The sequence below is a fragment of the Anguilla anguilla genome, chromosome 9 (assembly GCF_013347855.1).
Source record: "Anguilla anguilla isolate fAngAng1 chromosome 9, fAngAng1.pri, whole genome shotgun sequence".
Lineage (NCBI taxonomy): Eukaryota > Metazoa > Chordata > Actinopteri > Anguilliformes > Anguillidae > Anguilla > Anguilla anguilla.
Genome location: NC_049209.1, coordinates 54,571,552 through 54,592,390, shown reverse-complemented (window position 1 = coordinate 54,592,390; position 20,839 = coordinate 54,571,552). Strand labels below are relative to the sequence as shown.

The window sequence follows — 20,839 nt, the reverse complement described above, 5'->3', positions numbered from 1 at the left end:
ACTATGCGCGCACACAAACCCTCACTCATATTATACACACACACATACACACACACACACACACAAACCCTCACTCATATTGTGCACACACACACAGACACACAAACCCTCACTCATATTATACACACACACACAAACCCTCACAGATTATACACACACACGCACACAATACACACACAGGCACGCTGACCTTATTTCACGTGTGTGTGTGTGTGTGTGTGTGTGTATAATATGAGTGAGGGTTTGTGAGTATGTGTGTGTGTGTGTGCAATATGAGTGAGGGTTTGTGAGTGTGTGTGTGTGTGTATAATATGAGTGAGGGTTTGTGAGTGTGTGTGTGTGTATAATATGAGTGTGGGTTTGTGAGTGTGTGTGTGTGTATAATATGAGTGTGTGTGTGTGTGTATAATGTGAGTGAGGGTTTGTGAGTGTGTGTGTGTGTGTATAATATGAGTGAGGGTTTGTGAGTGTGTGTGTGTATAATATGAGTGAGGGTTTGTGAGTGTGTGAGTGTGTGTGTATAATATGAGTGAGGGTTTGTGAGTGTGTGTGTGTGTGTGTGTATAATGTGAGTGAGGGTTTGTGAGTGTGTGTGTGTGTGTGTGTATAATATGAGTGAGGGTTTGTGAGTGTGTGTGTGTGTGTGTGTATAATATGAGTGAGGGTTTGTGAGTGTGTGTGTGTGTATAATATGAGTGAGGGTTTGTGAGTGTGTGTGTGTGTGTATAATATGAGTGAGGGTTTGTGAGTGTGTGTGTGTGTGTGTGTATAATATGAGTGAGGGTTTGTGAGTGTGTGTGTATAATATGAGTGAGGGTTTGTGAGTGTGTGTGTGTGTGTGTATAATATGAGTGAGGGTTTGTGAGTGTGTGTGTGTGTGTGTGTGTATAATGTGAGTGAGGGTTTGTGAGTGTGTGTGTGTGTGTGTGTATAATATGAGTGAGGGTTTGTGAGTGTGTGTGTGTGTGTGTGTATAATATGAGTGAGGGTTTGTGAGTGTGTGTGTGTGTATAATATGAGTGAGGGTTTGTGAGTGTGTGTGTGTGTGTGTGTATAATATGAGTGTGTGTGTGTGAGAGAGAGAGTGTTTTACTGTGGCTTAACCCTCTGCATGTGTAATCTGAGACTACAGCATGAGTTGCTGTGGCAACTGGTCCTCTGCAACACCAGGCCGGGCTGAGTACATCGTCAAGGCAACGGGTTGATTGTGCTCTTCCATCATCAATCATTCCTTCAGCGGAGGGAGAAAGAGAGAGAGGGAGAGAGGGTGAAGGAGAGAGAGAGAGGGGGGGGAGAGAGAGTGAGAGAGAGAGAGAGAGAGTGAGAGAGAGAGAGAGGGGGAGAGAGAGTGAGAGAGAGAGAGAGGGGGAGAGAGAGTGAGAGAGAGAGAGAGAGAGGAAACGTCTCTTACCAAATAAAGAAGAAAAAATCGCCTTGGCTAATGAAGCAACTTCCATGACTCGCCACAGCGAGTACGCTTCTATGGACGATGCATTAATTAGCTTTAGCCTGTGGTGCAGCATAATGCGCTTTATAAGACAATAAAACAGCAAAATGCAAATCACCTTTAGGCCTATTCGGCTTTACGTTTTCACAGAGGAAAAACAGCCTGTTTATACTTGGGCAACGATAACGAGCGACCAGCCTATTTAGGCTAAGACCATGCACCTGCAGCCATACCGCACAGTGTGGAAGTGGGCAGTGGCTGACTGCACCTGAATGTCTCAGACGTTTTAGCGCATCCTGACGTTAGCATTAGCCGCGTAGTCTCCCCCTGCATTGAGCTCATCAGTGGGGATTTGATCTGATTTGATCATTACTTTGGGCTTGAGGGTGATAATGATAAGCAGAATGCATATTTGAAATTTTAAGAGCTACTATTTAGGCTCTAGTCTATAAATATTTATTTATTTCCTGATCCGAATATACTGTAGACTGCATTTCCTGGAAAATTTTTACTGGTGGAAAAACTGTGTGTGTGTTTGTGTCCCTGTGTTTTATGTGGTGTGTGTGTGTGTGTGTGTGTGTGTTTATGTGTCCCTGTGTATTATGTGGTGTGTGTGTGTGTGTGTGTGTGTGTGTGTTTATGTGTCCCTGTGTATTATGTGGTACATGTATGTGTGTTTGTGTCCCTGTGTACTATGTGGTGTGTGTGTGTGTGTGTATTCTGGGGTGTGTGATTACAGAGATTATAGCAATATAAATCAACATCATCATGTACAGAGACAGATTATTGCCATAACTACAGCAACTGATTTATGTGAATCACTGCAGCGATTGATTTAAATGACTCCGGACATTAATAGATTAAATATGTAATGCAACTAGTGAACATAATTATATTGAGCTGGTGCTGGCATTACCTATATATTGATTTACAGCCTGTTTACAAAACAGAGAGAAACAAAGGGTGTGTGTGTAGGGGGGGGGGGGGGGGGGCATTGTACATGTGTATGTCAAATAATACATGGGTAACGTGTGTATGTGGTTAACAGACTGTGCTGTAGATGTGTATGTGGTTAACAGACTGCTGTAGATGTGTATGTGGTTAACAGACTGCTGTAGATGTGTATGTGGTTAACAGACTGTGCTGTAGATGTGTATGTGGTTAACAGACTGCTGTAGATGTGTATGTGGTTAACAGACTGTGCTGTAGATGTGTATGTGGTTAACAGACTGCTGTAGATGTGTATGCGGTTAACAGACTGTGCTGTAGATGTGTATGTGGTTAACAGACTGTGCTGTAGATGTGTATGTGGTTAACAGACTGCTGTAGATGTGTATGTGGTTAACAGACTGTGCTGTAGATGTGTATGCGGTTAACAGACTGTGCTGTAGATGTGTATGTGGTTAACAGACTGTGCTGTAGATGTGTATGCGGTTAACAGACTGTGCTGTAGATGTGTATGTGTGTAACAGACTGCTGTAGATGTGTATGTGGTTAACAGACTGTGCTGTAGATGTGTATGTGTGTAACAGACTGCTGTAGATATGTATGTGTGTAACAGACTGCTGTAGATGTGTATGTGGTTAACAGACTGAGCTGTAGATGTGTATGCGGTTAACAGACTGCTGTAGATGTGTATGCGGTTAACAGACTGTGCTGTAGATGTGTGTGTGTGTAACAGACTGCTGTAGATATGTATGTGTGTAACAGACTGCTGTAGATATGTATGTGTGTAACAGACCGCTGTAGATGTGTATGTGGTTAACAGACTGTCCTGTAGATGTGTATGCGGTTAACAGACTGCTGTAGATGTGTATGCGGTTAACAGACTGTGCTGTAGATGTGTATGTGTGTAACAGACTGCTGTAGATGTGTATGTGGTTAACAGACTGCTGTAGATGTGTATGCGGTTAACAGACTGTGCTGTAGATGTGTATGCGGTTAACAGACTGTGCTGTAGATGTGTATGCGGTTAACAGACTGCTGTAGATGTGTATGCGGTTAACAGACTGTGCTGTAGATGTGTGTGTGTGTAACAGACTGCTGTAGATATGTATGTGTGTAACAGACCGCTGTAGATGTGTATGTGGTTAACAGACTGTCCTGTAGATGTGTATGCGGTTAACAGACTGCTGTAGATGTGTATGCGGTTAACAGACTGTGCTGTAGATGTGTATGTGTGTAACAGACTGCTGTAGATGTGTATGTGGTTAACAGACTGCTGTAGATGTGTATGCGGTTAACAGACTGTGCTGTAGATGTGTATGCGGTTAACAGACTGTGCTGTAGATGTGTATGCGGTTAACAGACTGCTGTAGATGTGTATGCGGTTAACAGACTTGTAGACATGAATTCCAAGCTGGCCAGGCTTGCCATGTAATGAATATGAATTACACTTCTAAAAATAGCCTCTCAACCCCCCCTCACCCAGTCACATATGGCCACTGCCCCCCTGTCTTCCCCTTCTGTAGTGAGCTCTTCCAATGAACACTGCACTTAGTGGAATGTACCAACTCCAGCTTCACAATGAATAAAGGGGAGTGCCTGTGATTTGGAGCTTTGTCTGTAACCCCAGCTGTCAGGAAACTGTTCCGTTCCATTTCTTTATTCTCTGTTTAAGCCTTAGAGATAAACAGCTCCGCCACACATGAACTTTTAAAGACTTCCACCTCCTTCCTTACTTCCTTACTTTGATTTTCTCGTTAGTCTCATTTATTATCTGATTCATAATTGAACATTTGGCAAAAGTGAATAAATCACATATCATATCCTCATGGAAACGACCTCTCACCTTTGCCCTGGTGACCCAGATCAGGCACTTAACTGCACTGAATGCTGGTGATGGAGGCAGATTTGTACAGCAGCAGGTGGGAGACATTTCCAGAAACCCTCTCCATATGGACTACACTTCCCATCAGCCCCGGTTGTGAAACGGCCACACAGATTCTGACCCACTGAGATGATCTGTTCAACTCATTAACCCAGTTACACCTCTGCAGCTCTGTATCAGCATTTATGGAGTTACCGTGAGTCTCGCTCTGTCTTACGCTCTCTCAATTCAATTCAATTTCAATTCAATACTCTCTCTCTCCCTCACACACACACACTCTCTCTCTCTCTCTCTCTCTCCCTCACACACACACACACACTCCCTCTCTTTCTCACACACACACCTACTCTCTCCCTTTCTCACACATGCACTCACATTCACACACACACACACTGTCTCTCTCTCTCACTCACTCACACGCACACACGCATGCATGCACCCACACACACACAGTCTCTCTCTCTCTGTCTCCATCTCACACACGCACACACACACTCAAGCTGCTAATTGAGTTAATTGAAATGGAAGTCCCTCTCCGGGGGGCGGGGGGGGGTGTGGTTTTATTTCCCGTATGTGCACACCAGGGCTGTGCAGAGCGTCAGAGCGTCAGGTGTGAGAGTGAGAGAAGAGCACACCAGCCTCGAAAGACTGTTTTACGTCCCCACCCAGTTCCTGTGCAGAATATATCTTACACAAATTAATGAACATTACTGACAGCAACAATACTTCAAATAATTTTTTTTTAAATCAAATCAAAGGGGCACATCGGGCACTTGGGGCAAAATGGGCAGATGCTCGGGCAACCCAGAGCCCCCCCCCCCCCCCCCCCCCCGCACTCATGCACACACACACACTCAGTCAAATCACAATTCCATTGGTTCAGTCCCCATCCAGATTTCACACACACACACACACACACACACACACACATACGGGTTTCTGCACGTTTGGGTGTGTTGTACACACTGACATAATCCCTGCTGTGTTTGGCAGGGTGGGCTTGCTGTGGGTAACAGGCTGCAGGTCGTGCAGCTGCAGCGACTGAACTGAGACCTTTCTGTTCCTGTGCTTCACATTCCTTCTCTAACCTGAGGAGAGGGGGAGAGAGAGAGAGAGAGAGAGAGAGCGAGAGAGGGAGAGGGAGTGGGAGTGAGGGGAAGAGAGAGAGAAAGAGGGAGAGGACAGAGAGCGAGAGAGGGAGAAGACAGCAAGAGAGAGAGACAGAGAGAGAGCAAGGCAACCTTACCTTACCCTTCTGTTGCCGAGTGTTTGATGGTGGGAGCAGGCAGCAGAGGAAATGGGGCTGGGTCTAAAGAGAGAGAGGGAGGGAGGGAGAGAGAGGGAGAGAGAGAGGGATGACGAGGGAAGGGGGAGGGGCTGTGAAGTGAAGCAGACTGGCTGGTGTGCGTGCGTGCGTGGGGGGGCCGGGGGGGGGGGCGAAAGGGGGGGGGCTTTTCCCTGCACTCTCGCCTCACACCGATCCTTCTCTTCCTTTGTTTGAGTACTGAGGGGAAAGGCAAGGAGAGAGAGAGGGAGAGCGAGAGAGAGAGTGGGAGAGCGAGAGGGGGAGAGAGAGAGGGAGAGAGAGAGAAGGAGAAAGGGAAGAAAGAAAAGGAGGAAGAAAGACAGAAAAGCATTCATTTCTTTTTTTTTTGTGAAGGATTATTTTTTTGCTTGGAGAGTGCAGCCCTTGCCCTGCTGGCTGTGCGGAGCTGAACGGGCTCTTTCTGCGGCTGATTGACAGCCCAGGTGTTTTTTACTGACGCTGACCGCGGCTGAGGTCCGGCTTCTTTTTGGGTTTTTTTAAATTTTTTTTAAAGGGAAAAGACGGCAGGCTGAACCGCACCGCTGAGGGACTGCGGACCCCCCCCCATGCCGGAGCCCGGCGTGTCCTCGCCCCCCCCCCCCCCCCCGGCGCCCAGCGTGTCCTCACGGGCATTAAGGTAAGGCTGAAACGACCCCACAGGCACTCCTGCACAGGTGAGCCCAGCAAAGTGTGTGTGTGTGCGCACGCGCGTGTGTCTGCATGCATATGTATGTATGTGTGTGTGTGTGTGTGTGCGTGTGTCTGCATGCATGTGTGTGTGTGGTTTGTGTGTCTGCATGCATGTTTGTGTGTGTGTGCGCGTGCGTGTGTGTCTGCATGCGTGTGTGTGTGTGCACGTGTGCATTTCTGTCTGCATGCATGTGTGTGTGTGGTTTGTGTGTCTGCATGCATGTGTGTGTGTGTGTGTGCATGTGTGTATGTGTGTGTGTGCGCGCATGTGACTGCCTGCTTGTTTATGTGTGTGTGTGTGTGTGCATGTGTATCTGTGTGTGTGTGTGAGAGAGAGAGTGTGTGTGTGTGTTTGGTGACCTCAGTACAGAATGTACTGGCTGGAATACACTGCTGGGAAAAGCAGTTCAGGAGCTGGTATGCTAAGCTGGTATAGGTGAGTTCGGGAGCTGATACAGGTAGCAGGTATAGGTGAGTTTGGGAGCTGATACAGGTAGCTGGTATAGGTGAGTTTGGGAGCCGATACAGGTAGCAGGTATAGGTGAGTTTGGGAGCTGATACAGGTAGCTGGTATAGGTGAGTTTGGGAGCTGGTATAGGTAGCTGGTATAGGTGAGTTTGGGAGTTTGCACAGGTAGCTGGTATAGGTAACAGAGCTGATACAGGTAGCTGGTATAGGTGAGTTTGTGAGCTGGTACAGGTAGCTGCTGTGGGTGAGTTTGTGAGCTGGTACAGGTAGCTGCTGTGGGTGAGTTTGTGAGCTGGTACAGGTAGCTGGTATAGGAGAGTTTGGGAGCTGGTACAGGTAGCTGGTATAGGTGAGTTTGGGAGCTGGTATAGGTAGCTGGTATAGGTGACAGCGGGTACAGGTATCTGGTATAGGTGAGTTTGGGAGCTGGTACAGGTAGCTAGTATAGGTAAGTTTGGGAGCGGGTATAGGTAGCTGGTATAGGTGAGTTTGGGAGCTGGTACAGGTAGCTGGTATAGGTGACTGGTCCACTCATTCATTTATCACTCAGTTCCCACTCATCCAGTTTCAGAGTGCTTTACTCACTTGAGAAGCATGTGTTCTTTTTTCAAAGCTTATGCATAAATGCAGACAAAAAATGTTAAAATAAATACGACGAAAGGAAGAGTTTAGTATTCCCTCCTCACTCACCCACTCATCCTCACAGAGAGCAGGACGATGAATGGGTGAGTGTAGGGGGCTTGTCCTTAACTTTGACTCACAGTGATAAACTTTCTTCTACAGACACAGTTTGGTGAGTTCAGTGACCGCCAGAATAAACTCAGCAGACTGCTGGTTCAGAAGGAAACACTGTCTGTTTCCATGTTGGGTGAAAATGATTGACAGGTGCTGATTGAGCACAGGCCCTTACAGCCAGACCTTACACCCCAACACACCACTGCACATACAGCTGTCCAGCTGCATACAAACACACCACTGCGCAGACTGCTTTCCAGCTGCATACAAACACAACACTGCACAGACAGCTGTCCAGCTGCATACAAACACACCACTGCACAGACATCTGTACAGCTGCATACAAACACACCACTGCGCAGACTTCTTTCCAGCTGCATACAAACACACCACTGCGCAGACTGTTGTCCAGCTGCATACAAACACACTACTGTGCAGACTGCTTTCCAGCTGCATACAAACACACCACTGCGCAGACAGCTGTCCAGCTGCATACAAACACACTACTGCGCAGATTGCTGTCCAGCTGTACCCAAACACACCACTGCGCAGACAGCTGTCCAGCTGCACCCAAACACACCACTGCGCAGACTTCAGTCCAGCTGCACACAACCGCCACTGCGCAAACAGCTATCCAGCTGCAAACTTGCACCCAGGAAGAATTCTGATTGGATGATCACACGATGAAATAAAATGACACAGACTGAGAAAAGTCATGCAGACAGGCACAGACTCCTAGCATTGTCATGCAGAAAAGATTGGACCGCTAGGCAATGTCTTATCACCATGGCAACAGCCCAACCAACAGGAGACCCAGACAGACAGGACCACAGGGTTTATATCAATAGTTACTGCTGCTTGCATGTCCTCTGCACCTCTGTGTGTGTGAGAGAGAGAGACAGGCAGGCAGAGAGCAGACTTAACTGCAGAAAGAGTCTAGAGCAGGATGTACACATCTCATCAACCGAGGCTGTGGTTTTGACAGCTTGGAAACGTCACGTGACTCTCCGCACCAAATTGTACTTAAGTACCGTCACATTAGAGCGACCTGCAGTCACCCCTGTCCTGGATGAACCGTTTTGCATGTGCTTGTCCGCACGCATGCGCACGTGTGTGTGTGCGACTTGTCATTTGCTTTTCTCGCTGGGATTAAGAAAAGGAGAGAGAGAATGAATGTTTCATCTACAGAAAAAAAACCGGCTACCCAAACCGTGTGACACAAGATCAAGAACGAGACTGGGCGCCGTGGAAATAGAATATTTCTCTTGAGACAAATTTGATCCATTTCTGCACGAGCGCTCTCGCGTGCAGCAGCTTGTGTTGGTTGTGAGGTTTGTAGGATTGGCTGCCTGGCCCTTTAAAACACATACATCGCTCCGCCGAGTGAAATTCGCTGCGCGGCCGACAGAGCGAGAGAGAGAAAGAGCCAGGAACGGCCAAGAAATGCAGCGCGAGGAAAAGAATATAGAACCACACCAATACTATAGCTGACCTACATGCTCTCTGCTCTTCGTCAACGTAATCTGAAAAAGGACATAATTCATACGAAATCATTACGAACAGTACCAACGACGGGCGGAATACAGTTTAATTTTACTTTTCTTTACGCAGAAATTCATCTGATTCCAGGCGACGAATATTCAATCGTTACGGTACGATCAGCAGCTATAATCCGCCTTTAGATTCTTGTAACACATTCTGGTGCATATAGCGTGAGATTCACAGCTAATCCTCGCATAATGTGTTAGAGATTGAAATCGATTACCCTCTCCCCTCATATTGCATTAAACTTCATTTGATGTTAGTCATATAGGAAATAATAGATCATCGTAAGATCCTGATTTGGCAATTGAATGGTTCACATGGTTATTAAGCACGGGTTCTACCATTTAAATGCATAATACGGGTATGTATTGAGCATACACGTTGTTGGTTTTTGTGGTTATTATTTGCAAGTGTTTGTCCGAGCGGAAAATAAATTCGGAGCAGTTGCACTAAATTTCCTGCACTGCGTTATAAAGGGTACAGCCGCCTTAATTGCACTGATGATGATGACGGTGTGAGGGCGAAAGGTATACCCTAATTTATGAGAGAAGGTAGATAGGGTTGGAACAGTTCCTTATAGCATTCGTGTATGAAAGCGAACGTCCGACTAACGTCCGCATTGTGTGCCGGCGTTTTGCTTTAAAGCGTTACGGTTTATTCTTTCACTTTCAAAGATCAAACATTTAAAGACGTTAAAATGCCACTTTTTGAAAGTGAAAAGCTCGTGCACCACATCGACATCCTGTGTAGTTTTTCGTTGACACTGACAGCTTCATGCACCTTAAGTTAATTTACGAATGCGAATCTGTTTCCGAGAATATCTTACTCTTTATCTGTATGACTCGTGGCGTGAAAGCGCGCTGAAGATGCGGTCGGCGGTTGTGTGTGTGTGTGTGTGTGTGTGAAAAGGAGATAGCCGATATCGCTCATCTGTGAGCGGCTCTGGTGTAAAAAGTTGAATGGGCGACCCAGGCAACTGACATTGGAGCTCATTTGAATATTACTACTTGATGAAAAAAGGGGGTGTGGTGTTTTCGCGCGGAGTTTTTCTGTGAAAATGCTCACGAAGCCGAAAGACACAAAAATGTAATAATAATAATAATAATAATAATAATAAAGGAATAAAAAATACGGGCTTTCTGGCACGTTATTGGTGCCCCGATTTCAGTGTATACAGGGTAAGGGAGATGGCTGGGCAGTGTTATTCCAGGCTGTTGAATCTATATTGCGCATTTCTCTTGATGCGAGAAGTGGCCCTGTCGGCAGTCTGACAGCTAACTTTTGTGTCCTCATCTTGACATCATCCACCGCTCTCAGCTGAGTTCATCTAAGGCTTGTTGATGTAAGACAGACAGCAGTAAAGTGCATAAACGGCTTATGAACTGTGATTGGCCAGGCACTGGGATCAGAAGCGGCCGCTACTGTGGTGGTCCTGATGGGCATTTGATTAAATTCTGTTTTCCTGTGCTGGACAGCAGCTGTTGAGTTTGCCTGTGCTGTACAGCAGCTGTAGGGTTTGCCTGTGCTGTACAGCAGCTGTAGGGTTTGCCTGTGCTGGACAGCAGCTGTTGAGTTTGCCTGTGCTGTACAGCAGCTGTTGAGTTTGCCTGTGCTGTACAGCAGCTGTTGGGTTTGCCTGTGCTGGACAGCAGTCGTTGGTTGCTGGGACTGACAGTGTAGACTGTGTTCTGTACACTACTGCGTGGTGATGGCCACACTGGGAGAAAAGTCTCTACATTAATAACACTAATAAAGAGACCCCAGGTGTGCCAGCCAGTAACACATTCAACAAAACAACAGGCAGTTAACAGCTGTGTGTGTGTGTGCGTGTGTGTGCATGTGCGTGCATGTGTGCGTGTGCGCGCATGCACGCACATGCAGAGAAACTGAATTGGAAAGAGGAGTTATAGTCTCAGGAAGTGTTGTCTGAGGTTATGACAGTAAACTGTGACTTTCACTCTGACCACAGATCTCACTTCTTTTTTCTTTCCACTGAGCGAGTGTATAGGGGGTGGTAGTAATGGCTGAGTGAGTGTATAGGGGATAGCAGTAATGGCTGAGGGAGTGTATAGGGGGTAGCTGTAATGGCTGGCTGAGTGTATAGGGGGTAGCAGTAAGGGTTGAGTGAGTGTATAGCGGGTGGCAGTAATGGATGAGTGACTGTATAGGGGGTAGCAGTAATGACCGAGTGAGTTAATAGGGGGTGCCAGTAATGACCGAGTGAGTGTATAGGGGGTAGCTGTAATGGCTGAGTGAGTGTATAGGGGTTAGCAGTAATGGCTGAGTGAGTGTATAGGGGGTAGCAGTAATGGCCGAGTGAGTGTATAGGGGGTAGCAGTAATGGCTGAGTGACTGTATAGGGGGTAGCAGTAATGACCGAGTGAGTGTATAGGGGTAGCAGTAATGACCGAGTGAGTGTATAGGGGGTAGCAGTAATGGCTGAGTGAGTGTATAGGGGGTGCCAGTAATGGCCGAGTGAGTGTATAGGGGGTAGCAGTAATGGCTGAGTGAGTGTATAGGGGGTAGCAGTAATGACCGAGTGAGTGTATAGGGGTAGCAGTAATGACCGAGTGAGTGTATAGGGGGTAGCAGTAATGGCTGAGGGAGTGTATAGGGGGTAGCTGTAATGGCTGGCTGAGTGTATAGGGGTAGCAGTAATGACCGAGTGAGTGTATAGGGGGTAGCAGTAATGACCGAGTGAGTGTATAGGGGGTGCCAGTAATGACAGAGTGAGTGCCAGTAATGACCGAGTGAGTGTATAGGGGGTAGCAGTAATGGCCGAGTGAGTGTATAGGGGGTAGCAGTAATGGCTGAGTGAGTGTATAGGGGGTACCAGTAATGGCTGAGTGAGTGTATAGGGATAGCATTAACGGCTGAGTGAGTGTATAGGGGGTGCCAGTAATGACCGAGTGAGTGTATAGGGGGTAGCAGTAATGGCTGAGTGAGTGTATAGGGGGTAACAGTAATGGCTGAGTGAGTGTATAGGGATAGCATTAACGGCTGAGTGAAGTGTATATGGGGTGGCAGTAATGACCGAGTGAGTGTATAGGGGTAGCAGTAATGGCTGAGTGAGTGTATAGGGGGCAGCAGTAATGACTAATTGAAGTGTATAGGGGGCAGCAGTAATGGATCACACACATAGTAAGTAACTGTCTATCTTTCTGCAGGTTGGCAGAACACTGAAGAAACTCTAGAGGGATGATGATTGGCAGCTGGAGCTGAAGGCTGGAGGTGATTGGTTGAGTGGTGCCATATTCAGGCCTGATAGGTGAGCGCTATTTGTGTGTGCACCGTGCCTGTGTGTATGTGTGTGTATGTGCGTGTCTGTGTTTGTGACACTGTCCTCTGTGTCCAGGCTGAATGCATCACCCTGCAGAGCAGTTTTGTGGGCGTGGCATACGGGACTCCGCCCCCCTGGACGGACTGAACCATGGATCATGGCCTCCAGCAAGCAGTCGTGCCTGGGCCCCTCCCTCCTGGTGAGACCACACCTACTGCCCAATCACAGTGCTGCCCATGGCAGATGTATACATTTGTGCCATTTCTTGCTTTTTGGACTGAAAAGGTGTGTCTGTCTGCCACACAGGTGCTCTGGTGCTGTCAATCAATCTCAGTCCCTCCCCCACCCACGTCAGAGTCACGCCAAAGGCCTGCACCATCCCAGCAGCTTCCATAACGGGTGAGATTCGTGCCCACCTGATTACCTTCAAGCGCAGACTAAAGACCCATCTCTTCAGGCTGCACCTCTCCCCACCCCTCCCTAGCCTCTAGTTTAGCTCAATGTACCTAGTTAGGCTAATGCGATCATGTTAGTTTTGTATTTGGCAGGATTGTTTTGTCTGATTCTGATTAGGCAAATGTGATTTCAGTGCTAGTTTGTACTTGGCAAGATTGTGTGTTTGTTTGCTGAACAGGTTACCCTACAGGGTTGGAGTCCTGATCTGTGGTCACTTCTGGCACTACGATCTTTACTTCACTCTAGTGTGTTTTTCTGCACCTCTGCACCTTGAACAAATGCACTTGTTGTACGTCGCTCTGGATAAGAGCGTCTGCTAAATGCCTGTAATGTAATATAATGCCCAAACACTGTGAAGTAGAGGAAAGGGACAAAGCTGTGTTCACCTTAACCCACCTGAAGCTAACTCACCTGAAGCTGACCCTACCTCTCTTTCCTCCAGGCAATCAGCAAGGGGCAGGGACAAGCCTGAGCTGGGGAAGGTGAGTGGCCAGGCGTTGCCATGGGAGCAGAGGCAGCCCCGCCCCTGGGAGCAGCAGCCTGGCCTCCATCAGGATTATAACTCAAGACCAGGAGGCTCCGCCCATTCCAGCCCTCACCAGGTACAGAGAGGGGTGAGAGGATCAGAGGGATTGGGGGGCAGGGGGGTGAGAGGATCAGAGGGGTTGGGGGGCAGGGGGGTGGGGTCAGAGGGGTTGAGGGGCAGGGGGGTGAGAGGGTCAGAGGGATTGGGGGGCAGGGGGGTGAGAGGATCAGAGGGATTGGGGGGCAGGGGGGTGAGAGGATCAGAGGGATTGGGGGGCAGGGGGGTGAGAGGGTCAGAGGGATTGGGGGGCAGGGGGGTGAGAGGATCAGAGGGATTGGGGGGCAGGGGGGTGAGAGGATCAGAGGGATTGGGGGGCAGGGGGTGGGGTCAGAGGGATTGGGGGGCAGGGGGGTGAGAGGGTCAGAGGGATTGGGGGGCAGGGGGGGTGAGAGGATCAGAGGGATTGGGGGGCAGGGGGGTGGGGTCAGAAGGATTGGGGGGCAGGGGGGTGGGGTCAGAGGGATTGGGGGGCAGGGGGGTGAGAGGGTCAGAGGGATTGGGGGGCAGGGGGGTAAGAGGGTCAGAGGGATTGGGGGGCAGGGGGGTAAGAGGGTCAGAGGGATTGGGGGGCAGGGGGGTGAGAGGATCAGAGGGATTGAGGGGCAGGGGGGTGAGAGGATCAGAGGGATTGGGGGGCAGGGGGGTGAGAGGGTCAGAGGGATTTGGGGGCAGGGGGGTGAGAGGGTCAGAGGGATTGGGGGGCAGGGGGGTGAGAGGGTCAGAGGGATTAGGGGGCAGGGGGGTGAGAGGGTCAGAGGGATTAGGGGGCAGGGGGGGTGAGAGGGTCAGAGGGGTTGGGGGGCAGGGGGGTGAGAGGATCAGAGGGGTTGGGGGGCAGAGGGGTTGGGGGGCAGGGGGGTGGGGTCAGAGGGATTGGGGGGCAGGGGGGTGGGGTCAGAGGGATTGGGGGGCAGGGGGTGGGGTCAGAGGGGTTGGGGGGCAGGGGGGTGGGGTCAGAGGGGTTGGGGGGCAGGGGGGTGGGGTCAGAGGGACATGGGGCGGGGTAAGGTAGGCAGGGGGCAGGGTTATCCTACCAGGAAGAGCTGCCTCATGTGATCCTCTTCTGTTAAATTAGTGTTTGATCATCTAGTCGTCTTTCCACCCCAAACTCCACCCCTGTATGGATTATGTGATGGAAAACAAATTTATAAAAATTATTTATCTCAAACACGCTGAAAACATGCTCTCTCCCCCCCCCCCCCCCCCAGTATGGAGGCCCTCATCAGTATCCCCGCCATCAAGCCCCGCCCCCGATGGGGGACGTGTGGAATCACACTCAGCAGGTACCTATACTGCTTACAGTACATTTAACACCTTTAAGACCTATACTGCTTACAGTACATTTAACACCTTTAAGATCTACACTGCTTACAGTACATTTAACACCTTTAAGACGTACACTGCTTACAGTACATTTAACACCTTTAAGATCTACACTGCTTACAGTACATTTAACACCTTTAAGACGTACACTGCTTACAGTACATTTAACACCGTTAAGATCTACACTGCTTACAGTACATTTAACACCTTTAAGATCTACACTGCTGATAGTACACTTAACACCTTTAAGACGTACACTGCTGACAGTACACTTAACACCTTTAAGACCTACACTGCTGACAGTACACTTAACACCTTTAAGACCTACACTGCTGACAGTACACTTAACGCTTTTAAGACGTACACTGCTGACAGTACACTTAACACCTTTAAGACGTACACTGCTGACAGTACACTTAACACCTTTAAGACGTACACTGCTGACAGTACACTTAACACCTTTAAGACGTACACTGCTGACAGTACATTTAACACCTTTAAGACCTACACTGCTGACAGTACATTTAACACCTTTAAGACCTACACTGCTGACAGTACATTTAACACCTTTAAGACGTACACTGCTGACAGTACACTTAACACCTTTAAGACGTACACTGCTGATAGTACATTTAACACCTTTAAGACGTACACTGCTGATAGTACACTTAACACCTTTAAGACCTACACTGCTGACAGTACACTTAACACCTTTAAGACCTACACTGCTGACAGGACACTTAACACCTTTAAGACCTACACTGCTGACAGTACACTTAACACCTTTAAGACCTACACTACTGACAGTACACTTAACACCTTTAAGACCTACACTGCTGACAGTACACTTAACACCTTTAAGACCTACACTGCTGACAGTACACTTAACACCTTTAAGACGTACACTGCTGACAGTACACTTAACACCTTTAAGACGTACACTGCTGACAGTACACTTAACACCTTTAAGACGTACACTGCTGATAGTACATTTAACACCTTTAAGACGTACACTGCTGACAGTACACTTAACACCTTTAAGACCTACACTGCTGACAGTACACTTAACACCTTTAAGACCTACACTGCTGACAGGACACTTAACACCTTTAAGACCTACACTGCTGACAGTACACTTAACACCTTTAAGACCTACACTACTGACAGTACACTTAACACCTTTAAGACGTACACTGCTGACAGTACACTTAACACCTTTAAGACGTACACTGCTGACAGTACACTTAACACGTTTAAGACGTACACTGCTGACAGTACACTTAACACCTTTAAGACGTACACTGCTGACAGTACACTTAACACCTTTAAGACGTACACTGCTGACAGTACACTTAACACCTTTAAGACGTACACTGCTGACAGTACACTTAACACCTTTAAGACGTACACTGCTGACAGTACACTTAACGCTTTTAACACCTTTGGCTTATGCTGCTAAGAGTAAGGCTTTATCTGTATTATGTGATTTGATTGATCATGTTGTTTCCCCCCCCCCCCCCCCCCCCCCCCCCCCCCCCCCCCCCCCCCCCCCCACAGCCCAGGGGAATTCCAGGGCAGAAACGCCCTGCAGCATCCCAGGATGATCAGGCTCCGCCCCCCCGCCATGCCCCGCCCCCTGATGGCAGCCCAGGACCCAAGAGGCAGAGGCACTCCAGCAATGAGCAGGTCAGCATGAGGTCACGACCTCTGACCCCTGACCCCAAATTCACTGCTACCCTCGCTGACTTCCTGATCACTTGTACTTGTTCACTCAGACAGAAGATTCCGTCTCCCGCTCTCTAACAGCACCTGTCTGCAAAACCCCCTTTTCTTATTGCTAATACTGCAGTGCCACCTACAGGACAAGACCTATAATGACAGATGTATTTTATCTATTTGTTTATGATATGCACATGAGCACAACTGAGTGTTTTACTCTTTAATTACGATGAACATTGTAGTTAGTACATCAAATTAAGAATTAACTACACAAGCAACTGAAAATACAACATAAATGTCTCTCTCTCTTTGCCTGTCTGTCTGTCTGTCTGTCTGCCTGTCTGCCTGTCTGTCTGCCTGTCTGTCTGTCTTACACCCCGAAACACAGCGTTACTTTGCTCCAAACTGCTACCCCCACCCCCACTCCCACTACTCGCCCCACAAACCAAGGTTCTGGAACCCTCCGCACAAAGGGGGTGTGTCCTGGAACCCACCTGACAGGAGGAGCGGCCCTGCAGACTTCCAGGTAAGTCCCCCTCCACCCCTGTGTGTTACAGCAGGGACTGAGTGTGTGTGTGTGTGTGTGTGTATAAGTCCTGTGTGTTACAGCAGGGACTGAGTGTGTGTGTGTGTGTGTATAAGTCCTGTGTGTTACAGCAGGGACTGAGTGTGTGTGTGTATAAGTCCTGTGTGTTACAGCAGGGACTGAGTGTGTGTGTGTGTGTGTGTGTATAAGTCCTGTGTGTTACAGCAGGGACTGAGTGTGTGTGTGTGTGTGTGTGTATAAGTCCTGTGTGTTACAGCAGGGACTGAGTGTGTGTATGTGTGTGTATAAGTCCTGTGTGTTACAGCAGGGACTGAGTGTGTGTGTGTATAAGTCCTGTGTGTTACAGCAGGGTCTGAGTGTGTGTGTGTGTGTGTATAAGTCCTGTGTGTTACAGCAGGGACTGAGTGTGTGTGTGTGTGTGTATAAGTCCTGTGTGTTACAGCAGGGACTGAGTGTGTGTGTGTGTATAAGTCCTGTGTGTTACAGCAGGGACTGAGTGTGTGTGTGTGTGTGTATAAGTCCTGTGTTACAGCAGGGACTGAGTGTGTGTGTGTATAAGTCCTGTGTGTTACAGCAGGGACTGAGTGTGTGTGTGTGTATAAGTCCTGTGTGTTACAGCAGGGACTGAGTGTGTGTGTGTGTATAAGTCCTGTGTGTTATAGTGGGGACTTAAGGTGTGTCTGTTCCTTTGCTGACAGGACTGTTTCAAGCCCGGTTTTAGGGGATTTTGGAACAGGCCGCCTCCACCACGCCCATCTCATCATGGCCACCGTGACCGGATTGCTCCGCCCCCTCAAGCCGCTGATGGGCACAGCAGGAACAGGCCCCTCCCCTCACCAGCAAACCACACCACTGTGCCTTATAGCCACGCCCCCTACTGGCCCCAGCAAGAGCGGAGCTCCCCCACTGTACCTCAGCACTGCCACGCCCCCGAGGGGCGGCGACAGCAGGGCAGGCAGGACAAGCACACGCTGGTGAGTGTGTGTGTGTGTGTGTGTGTGTGTGTGTGTCAGTGAGCAAGCGAGCGTGTGTGTGTGTGTGTGTGTGTGAGAGTGTGTGTGTGTGTGTGTGTGTGTGAGAGTGTGTGTGTGTGTGTGTGTGTGTGTCAGTGAGCAAGCGAGCATGTGTGTGTGTGTGTGTGTGTGTGTGAGAGTGTGTGTGTGTGTGTGTGTGTGTCAGTGAGTGAGCGAGCATGTGTGTGTGTGTGTGAGAGTGTGTGTGTGTGTGTGTCAGTGAGCGAGCGAGCATGTGTGTGTGTGTGTGTGTGTGTGTGAGTGTGTGTGTGTGTGTCAGTGAGCGAGCGAGCATGTGTGTGTGTGCGTGTGTGTGTGTGTGAGAGTGTGTGTGTGTGTGTGTGTGTGTGTATAGTAATGTTTACTGAGTCTCTCTCTCTGTAGGATCGGGGGGGCAGTGGGGTGGGGCTGGAATCTCAGGTTCAGAACAGGCACAGATTTGGGGATGGGAGGGGTCCTGGGGCACACCAGCACCTCAGCCCCCCACAGACCCCCCCCCTGCCTGGAGCGCAGCCGGCCCCAAACACCCCCCTCTGCCTCCGTCTGCCCCCCCCTGCCCTGCCCTCGAACCCTGAGCAGTCCTGACACCAGCACTGCCAGGACCCACCAGCAGCAGCCCCTGCCGCCCCCCTCTCTGCCCCCTCCCTTGCACCCCGCCCTCGGCTGCTCCACCCCCCCAGGTTCAGCGGCCAATGGAAGTGACAGACCCCCCCAGCACCGCCCCCCAGCTGCAAGCTCCTCCCTCCTGGCCCTCAGCCCCGCCCCCACGCACCCACAGCAGTGTTTAGAGGAGGCGCAGGACAAACGGAACGCTGAGCCGGAGGAGAGAGGGAGGGAGAGAGGGAGGAGAGGAGAGCAGGGGAAGGAGAAGGAAAAGAAGAAGGAAAGGGAGAAGGGAGAGCAGGATAAAATGAGAGAAGGAGTGGAGGGGCACAGTAGCAAGGGTAAAAAGGGGAGGGGTCTGGAGACCCACCCCTCCAAATACTCCACCTCAAGAGCCCCACCCCTCAACAGGATTGGCCAGGAGATGCAGAGAGAAAATGAAGGGAGGAGAAGAGGGGTGTCACCAGGCCCCTCCACACAGAATACCTCAGGGATCCCCCCACCCCGCAGTGATGGCCACGCCCCCTCCAGGTCAGAGCCCCGCCTCCTGCCCTCCCCCAGGGCCCCAGAGCTCCTCCCCATCTCCAAGCCGCTCTGCCGGGACGACCCCCCCGCCAGCCCCCCCCCTGTTGAGCCGCCAGGGCTCTCCAGAATCCTCACCCCATGAGGAAGAGGAGGAGGAGGAGGTGATGGTGAGGCCAACTGTGCTGGCCAGCCCCACGTCCACTCCACCCATGACTCCACCCCTCTCCCAACCCGTCCAATCAGATCATCAGATCACCCAGCCAGGGACAGGCACTGGCCCCGCCCCCCAGCAGAGACCGCCCCCGAGGCCGCACCCCCTCCAGAGGAACGTGAGCGCGGTGCTGAAGTCGCTGGCCTCCGTCCTGCAGCAGCAGAGACACGCCCACAGGGGAGGGCCATTCGGCAGAGCCCTGCCCCCAGCCAAACACGCCTCCTCGCTCTCATTGGCCCCAGACCACAGGGGAGAGGGGGCGGAGCTAAAGCAGAAACACGGAGAGGTGGACAGGAGGAGCCAGACGAGAGGAGAGGAGAGGCCTCACTCTTCATCCTCCTCTTCCTCCCCTGCCCTGGGGGTGCGCTGTGCGGTCCTACTGACCCGACACCCCTGCCCCGCTGCAACCAAGGAGAGGAAGGGTGCAGGCCAGAGGCACAGAGAGGGGGAACGAGAGAGGGGAGGAGACAAGGAGAGAGAGAAGGAGAGGGAAAAGGAGAGAGAGAAAGAGGAGAGACATCAGAAAGAGAAAGAACAAGACAAGGAGAGAGAGAAGGAACGAAACAAGGAGAGAGAGAAAGAACGGGGCAGGGAGAGAGAGAAGGAGAGACAGCAGAAAAAGAGAGCGAAGGAACAAGACAGGGAGAGAGACAGAAAGCGACAGCAGATTGAGACAGAAAGAGGAGACAGGGAGAGAGAGAAAGAGAGGGGGCAGAAAGAGAAAGAGAGGGGGCAGAAAGAGAAGGAGAGGGGGCAGAAAGAGAAGGAGAGGGGGCAGAAAGAGAAAGAGAGGGGGCAGAAAGAGAAGGAGAGGTGGCAGAAAGAGAAAGAGAGGGGGCAGAAGGAGAAAGAGAGGGAATCAGACAAAGAGAGAGAGAGGAAAGAAAGGCAGACTGGCAGGAGGAAAGAGGTGCAGAGAAGCAGGGGAAAAGAGAGGAGAAAAAAGGATAAAGGAAAGAAAGAAGGGGCACCTGTCTGCTCTCCACCCCTGCAGTCCAGCTGCAGCGCCCCCGGCAGGGAAGTCCGGAAGGTTTTGGGGACCCTGGACCTGCAGGGAAGGGAGGCCAGAGGAGCGAGGGAGAGAGAGAAGGGCACACATTCCAGAGAGAAGAGCAAAGAGGAGGAGCCCCGACCTGCCGTCACTGTGCCGACCACCGCCACCATGGCAACTATCACCATGGCAACCAGCTCCACCATGCCAACTGTCACCCCGGCAACCAGCTCCACCATGCCAACTGTCAGCCCGGCAACCAGCTCCACCATGCCAACTGTCAGCCCGGCAACCAGCTCCACCATGCCAACTGTCACCCCGGCAACCTGCTCCACCATGCCAACTTTCACCACAGCAACCAGCTCCACCATGCCAACTGTCACCCCGGCAACCAGCTCCACCATTCCAACTATCACCACGGCAACCAGCTCCAACATGCCAACTGTTAGCCCGGCAACCAGCTCCACCATGCCAACTGTCACCCCGGCAACCAGCTCCACCATGCCAACTGTCACCCCGGCAATCAGCTCCACCATGCCAACTGTCACCCCGGCAACCAGCTCC

General features: G+C 50.2%; 1 protein-coding gene across 1 annotated transcript in view; it reads left to right on the top strand.

Annotated features, from left to right (window-relative positions):
- kdm6ba (lysine (K)-specific demethylase 6B, a) overlaps positions 1 to 20,839 on the top strand; it is a 37,211-nt gene that overhangs the window by 6,276 nt on the left and 10,096 nt on the right. Inside the window, 13 exon segments of the mRNA XM_035435094.1 lie at positions 6,098 to 6,220; positions 12,189 to 12,289; positions 12,377 to 12,500; positions 12,608 to 12,700; positions 13,200 to 13,359; positions 14,552 to 14,626; positions 16,224 to 16,352; positions 16,774 to 16,911; positions 17,631 to 17,774; positions 17,776 to 17,906; positions 18,330 to 19,167; positions 19,169 to 19,837; positions 20,072 to 20,839. The exon segment at positions 20,072 to 20,839 is cut by the window's right edge and continues 329 nt beyond it. Coding sequence (XP_035290985.1) covers positions 12,382 to 12,500; positions 12,608 to 12,700; positions 13,200 to 13,359; positions 14,552 to 14,626; positions 16,224 to 16,352; positions 16,774 to 16,911; positions 17,631 to 17,774; positions 17,776 to 17,906; positions 18,330 to 19,167; positions 19,169 to 19,837; positions 20,072 to 20,839 — 3,264 coding nt within the window. The 5' untranslated portion in view covers positions 6,098 to 6,220; positions 12,189 to 12,289; positions 12,377 to 12,381.